Here is an 8,389-nt window from a genome sequence, read left to right as displayed (position 1 = left end):
GAATCTTGGTAGTCAACTAGCACAACTCAGGCACACCCAGTCTAATCAGCTACTTTCTACTAAGCACTCAGAGTGATCAACCAGGTAAGGACCACTGATCATTTAACAAAGGCCTCTCTAAGAGTGTGAATTAAGGACCAAAACAAATCAATAGAAAACAGAAGTAATGTATGGACCAAAAGAAAACTTAAAAAAATGTAAGTCTTCTGAGATATAAGAGTAAGACATTATCAAAGAACAAAATAGATCTTGGAATTTAAAAATAGAAGAGGCAAAACAATAAATCCAACAGGTGAATGATAAAGTTAAAAAAAATGCACGTATATACACGATAAGAAGCTAGACAATAAGAGAGCTAGAGAGAATTTTCCAATATCATGAACAAAAGAAGTGACATCACTATTTAAAAGGATAATAATATTACTAATAACCTTATGCCAATAAATTCAACTTGTGTGAATGAACAAAATTAAAACAAAAATTATTTTAGTTGTTGATAGACTTTTATTTTATTTATTTTTATGTGGTGCTGAGGATCGAACCCAGTGTCTCACATATGCTAGGCAAGTGCTCTACCCCTGAGCCACAACCCCAGCCCTGAACAAATTTTTTTTCAAGACACAAATCCCACTGTTGTTCATAAAGAAACAGAACAATCCTGTACTGGTTAAAGAAACTAAATTTGTAGTTAAAAATCTTCTCACAAAGAACACTCCAGGCCCAAATGGCTTTAGTAGGGAATTCTACTTAAGAAATACTGATTCTACTCCAACTCTTCCAGAACCGAAGGTAATGGAATAGTTTCTAACCCATTCAATTAGGCCAGAATTGCTTTGATCCCCCAAATAGAACTGAACAAGATTCCATATTAATACAGGAAGCAAACAGTCTTACACAAATTGTAGCAAATTGAGGCTAATGATACATAAAAATAATATGCTTTGACCAAGTAGGTTTATTCTAGTGATGCAAAACTAGTTCGACATTTGAAAATCGGTAAACTTAGCATACTGACACAATAAAGAAAAAAGCTATGGTTATCCCTAAAAGATACAGAAAAAGTGTCTGACAAAATTCAACACTGATTTCTATTAAGAATCCTCAGCAAACCAGGAACAGAAAACTTTCTCACCTGATAGACAATAGAAAAATCCTAAAGCTAGCATCACATGTAAGGGTGGAAAGCTGGATACTTTTCCTCTAACTGGAACAAGACTTAGAATATTCAAAGAAACACTAAATTCAATGAATGAAAGAATATTCAAAGAAACACTAAACTCAATGAATGAAACAATCCAATTAAAAGAAAAAAAGATCTAAATAGACAATTCAAGTTAAGACATATAGATGACAACTAAGGACAGGAAAAGATAGGTAACATTTTTGTTCAATGGGAAAATATGAATTAAACCCTCAAGATACTATTACACATAAATGCCATGGCTTGAAAAGAATTATGGCAAACAGAACTGTTACACACTGCAGATGGGAATGTACAAGCAATTTGAAAAACAGTTTCTTAAAAAGTTAAACCTGTACTACTTGCCACCCATTCTACTCCTAGGTACTTAAGATAAATGAAAGCATACGCCTATTTAAACACATATATGCAATGGACTAAATAGCCCAAATTGGAAGCAATCTAAGTATCTACCAAGTAAATAAACAAATTGTTGTACATCATTACAATAATTCCATTTTGCTTACTCAGCAATACAAAAAATGAATTGCAATATAGATAAAACCTCAAAATAATTAAGCTTTGTGAAAGACAGAAAAGGAGTACATAATAAATGATTGCTTTTATATAAAATTCCAGAAAATGTGAACTAGTGTGTAGTGATAGAAAGTAGATCAGTAATTACTAGGAGACAGGGTGAGGGCCGGGGATGAAAAGGAGTTATAAAGGAGGAGAAGAAAAATTTGGGAGGTGATGGGTATCCTCATTATCTAGATTGTGGTGGGAGTTCATGAGCATATACCTATGTCAAACTTATCAAATTAGGCTGGAGAAGTAGTTTAGTGGTAGAGCACTTGCCTAATACACACAAGGATCTGGATTGGATCCCAGCACAGTAAAACAAAACAAAACTAATCCCCTCAAAAAACTTATGCAACTATACATTTTACTCCAATAAATCTGTTAAAAATGCCGCATTTCAAAGAAACAGTTCTAATATTTGTGCTTTTTTGGCAAGTTCCCAGAAGATGCATTTTACTGTACATCAAAGTAACCAAGATAGAGGAAGATGGCTGATATAGGAACTAAATGAACCAACACAGGACAGAGGTAAAGGGAAGCAGACTGCATTAGAGGAGGAGGATGATGACAATTCTGGAAAAACATCAGTTTTTATGTTTGTTGGAGCATGTCAAAAAATGGTGATACTCCCAACACGACCAAATGAAAATACGAGCCAGGTGCAGTGGTGCACGCTTAGCAGCTCAGGAGAGTGGGGCAGCAGGATCTCAGGTTCAAAGCCAGACTCAGCAACTTAGCAAGGCTCTCGGAAACTTAGTGAGGGCCCTGTCTTAAAAAATATGAAGGGCTGGGGATGTTAAGTACTCCTGGGTTCAATCCCTAGTACAAAAAAAAAAAAAAAAAAGCCAACAATTACTAGAAAAAATTATTATACTAAAGGTACTAGTGACTGGGTGAACAGCAGTAATAGGTAGTAGTATACTAGCTACATACTATGAAAACACAGCAATTAAAAAAAAAAACTTGTACTATATGGCAATGAAACAAGACTCCTTATTTTCCAGTGACATTAACAAAAAGCAAGTATTTTGATCTATTGAGTACTAGCTGGGTTATATATTTTTATTTTTCATAAAATTAATTTATTGAATATATTATATCATGTCTTTTTTACTTTAAGAAGGTAATAATAAAACTTTTACTATAAAATAGTTAGCTTTTTAGTATCATTTATTTGTAATTTAACAGCAGTTCCAATAATACAAACTTGATATCATTAACCTGATTGATCAATTATTAGCATTCTGACCCATTTATTTCTCTCTATATACAACTTCCCCCCAACCCCCAGCTATTTGTGAAAAGCTTACATGCTTCAAAGTCCACTTACCTCTAAATCAGGGCTGGAAGCACAGCTCAGGGTTTCTCAACCTTATACTGGCATTTTGGGCCAGAGAACTTACATGGTGCATTGTATTTAGTATGTTTAGTACCATTTCTGGCAGTAATATTCCCCCATTCACCCTGTGACAACCCTAAAAGCCTCCAGGAGCTACGTCTTGCAGGAGGTAAAACTACCCTGGTTGGGAAATACTGCCCTACATTTCAATGTGCCTTTCCTAATAATGATATCCTCTTATATGGTATCAGCATAGCAATAATGATCAAGAAATTACAAAATTAACCCAATACTTTAATCTAATCTACCACTCACATTCTGTTGATGACTCAATGTGTGGATTTTCTCCCCCTCTAGTCCAAGATCAAACATTCCATTTGTCATGTCAATCTTAAGTTTGAATCTAGAAGGATAATTTTGTCTTTCTTAACACTTAACATATTTTTAAGAACATAGTTCCCTCCCTTAAAGGAGCTATTTTTCAGAAGTTAGAAAAACTGAAAATACAGCAGGTTTAAACATCCACTTCTACTATTATTAAATCTTAGTATTGTGCATTTGTTGCAAATAATCAACATTGACACGTTATCCTTAAACACTCTACACTTACTTCAGATCTCTTTCATTTTCACCTAATGTTCTTTCGATTCCAAGATTCTGTATTACATATAGTTGCCATAAGTCTTCAGGCATAAATTGTCCTAAAGTTATTGTGGATTTAAAAAAAAAATTCTCTTTTTGGATATCTTGAGAGTTCTGAGGAGTACTGCTTAGGTAATTTGTTTAACACCTCTCCACTGAGATTTGTTCTCATGATCAGGCTGAAGTTGTGTTGGAAGGTAAGTTACTCACATCAGTGCCATTTATATTACATAAATACTATCAACATGACTTATTAGTGTTGATGTTGACTTTGATCATCTGGTTGAGGCAGTGTCAAATTTCTCCATGTAAAGTGATTTTTGTGTGGGGAGGGGGTAATTGGGAATTGAACACAGGGGTGCTTAACCACTGAGCCACATCCTCAGCCCTTTTTGAGACAGGGCCTACATTGCTGAGGCTGGCTTTGAACTTGTGATCCACAATCCTCATCCTCCCGAACTACTAGGATTACAGGCATGTGCCACTATGCCCTGCAATAAAGTGTTTCTTAACTTTTCCCATATTGAACTCTTGGGAAGGAAGTGCTGTGGTACAGCCCCCACTTCAGGAGTGGGTGTTATGACCTCCCTACTTGAAAGATTATCTTACATAAACTGGAATTCTGCAGATTTCACTTATCTCAAAAGTAAAAATTTCTTTATTTTGGGTTTACTTGAGATTTTCTCATTAATTGATGTTGCATATCAACCAGCTGTTTACATAGCTAGTGCTGTTTTTCTCAGGGTATCAACTCCAGAAGCAGGATGGCTATCTGTCCTTACTGGTGATGTTAATTTTAATGACCTGCTCTAGGTTTGGTCTGGTTTCAAGACTCATATCATCCCAGGTTTGGCTGCTAGGATCTCCCCAAACTGGTTCTTTTTCACAAGCTCCTGACAATTTTTGAGTACTTCCTTTCTGGCACAAAAACATGTTTCACGCTCAATTTTCTTTTTACCTGTTGTTCCAACCCTGAAATTCATTTTTCCAAGAAACTCTCGTTTTTAGTGGGGAGTTGATATTAAAGACCAACTCTTTAAACTCAGTGCTCAGTCTTGCATAGTTTGTCTTTTTTTGTATCTTCTTTTGCGCACGTGGGATTTGTCTGTTCTGATCTTTTTGTGCTTTTTCCTTAAGGTTTTTAGTCATGATTTATTTCAGTTGTTTGTACTCAGAAATTCACTCTTCTCTGTATTTATGGCAAATTATGATTCTGCACATGAAGTTTTTTTGGCTAAAATTATTTTTTTTAATGTATTAAAATTTACCAGTATTTTTTTCTTTTTTGATGCTAAGAATCAAACGCAGGGCCTATGCATTTGAAGCATGCACTCTACCATTGAGCTATATCCCTAGGGCAACCAGTATAGTCTTTCACTGCATCTTAATTATGAATCAATTAGAAAAGAATTTCTTAAATCATGATATAGAAAAATTTACCCACATTTCCTTCTGGCATTTATACAGTTTTATATTTAGATTCTGACCCATTTGGAGTTTATTCTTGTGTATGGTGTGAAAAATGGGCCTAATATCCACCCCCTCACCACCAAATAGCTAGGTAGTTGCTAAAATATCTTTTATTAGAATGTCCACCTTTACCTCTGGTTTGAAATACCACTTTAAGTATTAGGTATCCCTATGTAGTTTTGTCCACTTCTGGATCTTATACTATAGCCACATGTCAATTAATTTCAGGAACATGTTTCAAGAAATGTAACACTGAATGATTCTGCTGTTGGTTAAACATAAAATGCACTTACACAAACCCAGAAACTATGCCTACTACACATTAGGCTATATTATATAGCCTATGCTGTTAGAGTGCTCTGACAAATAATTATTTCCCCCAATCAGCCTAGTTTCCACAAGTTTTTCAGCTGTTTTCACATCAGCACTCACCATTCACTTTCACATAATGCAATGAACTAATGATTTCTGAATCATTTCAGCCACTCAAAGCTAGTAGTAAATTCAACACTGTGGTCAGGTCCAGCCTTTTCTTTCATCATCACCAACTTTTTGCCTTGGCCATGACCATCATGGTACTGAGAGGAATATGCTTCTGTGTTTGGTCTTCAATCCAGGTCATTAGAAGTACCTGCACATCAGACATAGACCCTTCTTGAATTGTAGTCTTATTGCCTTCAATGAAGCAGATCCTTCTTTGTTCTTGTTCTTCAAGCTCATGGCTATGGAGGAATGGGACATGCCTGACTGGCGAGCAATAACCATCACTGATTTTCCACCTTTGTAGTGCTTAATCACTTGTTTCATTTTCAAGTCAGTCCCTCCATGTGGCCTCACAGTGGCAATATGAGCAATGGATTTTGTATGCTTAGGGGCCACGATGAGCAAAACAACATGTGACTAAATCAAGTAGAAGAGAAAATGGCATGATGGAAAGATGCAGTGAACATGAGATTTATGAGGCTACTGTTGATATAACATGGAATACTGTTTAACAGCGAACTTAAAAAAATAACATGTACACTTTGAAATAATGATAAAAAGCATAGTAAACACATAAACCAGTCACAGGCATTTATTATTAAGCATTATGTAGTGTACATAACTGTGTGTGATATACTTTTAAAGCACTAGAATACAGTAGGTTTGTTTACACCAGCATCAACACAAACACGTAGTACATTGTGCTACCACATTATAGTGGCTACTATAATGTCATAAGCAACAGGAAAATTTCAGCACCGTTATAATCTTATGGTACCACTATTGTACATGTGGTTCCTTGTTGACTAAAAGATTAGGTGGTGCAGGGCTTTTTTGTTTGTTTGTTTGTCTAGTCACGTGCCATTTCCTAGCTTTTATAATTACAGGCTTTCCAGGATATTTTTATACCTGCTGGAGCTAGATCCACTTCAAAGAGCTCTTTTAATGTTTCCATATTCTTGCATGTTTCTTTTTCCAGATGAACTTCTTGTATTAACTAGTTCAACTCTATACCAAAAAATTTATATTGGGATTTAATCAAATTTATCAATTAACTTAGAAAGATGTGACAACTAGATGATATTGAGATGTCTTAAACAAGAACAATGGATGCTTTTCCCTTTGTTCAAATTTATCTTGTGTTTTCTTTTTGGTACTGGGGATTGAACCCAGGGTTGCTTAACCACTGAGCCAACAACCCCAGCTCCCGCCTTTTTAAAATCTGAGATAGGGCCCATACTGAGTTGCTGAGGTTGGTCTGGAACTTGTGGTCCTCCTGTTTCAGCCTCTTGAGCTGCTCGGATTATAGGCGTGTGTCACCGTGCCTGGCTTAACTTGTCTTTTAGGAATGCTTTATAGTTTGGTTCACATAGAGTTTTATTTAAAAAAAAAAAAAAAATTTTTTTTTTTAGTTGTAGATGGACATAATAACTTTATTTTTTATGTGGTGCTGAGGATCGAACTTAGTGCCTCACACATGCTAAACAAGTGCTCTACAACCCCAGACCCCAAGCTTCACATAGCTTTTAAAACAATTCTCGTTAAAGCACATCCTTAAGAATTTTAAGTATTTTGTTGTTCCTATTATAAGTGTGATTTTCTTTTTGTGGTACCACCTTTTCTATTTTCCTTCCTTTTTTGCAGTTTTGGGGATTGAACCCAGGGTCACTCTACCACTGAGCTAGTTTTTTGTCATTTTATTTTTTTGAGACAGGGTCTCACTAAGTTGCCAAGGCTGGCCTCGAGCTTGAGATCCTCCGGCCTCAAATTACTGATTAGCTTGGATTATAGGTGTGCACCACCATGCCTGGTTGTTGTATTGTCTTAACTGGTTATTTCTGCACTACATGGACATTTATTATTTAAGATTCTCAAATTGTCTTGAGATAGTTTGGCCATTGATTTTCTATGGCTTTTCATAAAAACAATCATGTCACCAACAAAGAAACTTTATTTTTTCTTTTTCCAGTATTATGCCTGACTTGTTTTCTCCATCCTGCATGTATGGGCTCAGAGTTCTAGTCTAAATAGTGTAGAAAAGAGTCACCCTTACTTTGTTACTGTGTTTCTTATTAAAATGCTGGCTTTAGGACTGAGGTGCTTATTTGTGAAAATAAAGTCATGTTAAATAAAGAAGTATTTATCCACTCCTGTTTTCTCAAAACTTTCGGTTAGGTGTTAAAATTTTGCCTCAGGCCTTTTCAAGATCTATAATCTTTCTGTTCAGAACTATTAATATAGTAAATTATGTAGGTTCCCAAACACTAAATTATCTTTGTATTTCTAGTATAAGCTTCACCAAGATGTTTTTACACAATTCATTAAGTCACAAGTTTTTAATTCTGTGAACATAATATTCACATATTATTTCAGTTACCCTTAGTGGTATATTTGTTGCTCAATTTAAGTTTTTAAAGGTGTTCCACATCTGGGACACAATGAGTTAATGTGGTGCGAGAGACTGCGTAATAGTTAGAATTTTACAGTGATATTCTTAACTATTATCTGTAGTTTTCATTTCTTTGCATTACCTCCATCAAAGGTTTAGAAATCAGTATTATTTCTAAAAATAATCACAATTTCCTCTTCCATTTTCTGTAGTCATGTAGCACTGGGAACATGTGATGTCCCAGGCAGAATTCCCCTTGGTCTATCTATTGTTCTTTTTCTCATCTTAAATTAGTTAATGGTTT

At 35.2% G+C, this 8,389-nt stretch overlaps 1 protein-coding gene across 13 annotated transcripts in view; it reads right to left on the bottom strand.

Moving 5' to 3' along the window:
* Nucleotides 1-8,389, bottom strand: part of Mbtd1 (mbt domain containing 1) — a 60,238-nt gene that overhangs the window by 44,820 nt on the left and 7,029 nt on the right. For 4 of the 13 annotated variants that reach the window (XM_048788837.1, XM_048788847.1, XM_048788828.1 and 1 more), the window contains exon 4: nt 5,646-6,704. The exons of 6 other annotated variants lie outside the window; for them this stretch is intronic. In XM_048788837.1, coding sequence (XP_048644794.1) covers nt 5,646-5,648 — 3 coding nt within the window. In that variant the 5' untranslated portion in view covers nt 5,649-6,704. The remainder of the gene's footprint in view (nt 1-5,645; nt 6,705-8,389) is intronic. 3 more of the 13 variants (XM_048788840.1, XM_048788838.1, XM_048788842.1) reach the window with 3 other exon arrangements.

This window comes from Marmota marmota, unplaced genomic scaffold (genome assembly GCF_001458135.2).
Source record: "Marmota marmota marmota unplaced genomic scaffold, marMar, whole genome shotgun sequence".
Taxonomy (NCBI): Eukaryota; Metazoa; Chordata; class Mammalia; order Rodentia; family Sciuridae; genus Marmota; species Marmota marmota.
Note: the sequence above shows the minus strand (reverse complement) of the source record. Positions and strands in the feature narration are given on the sequence as shown.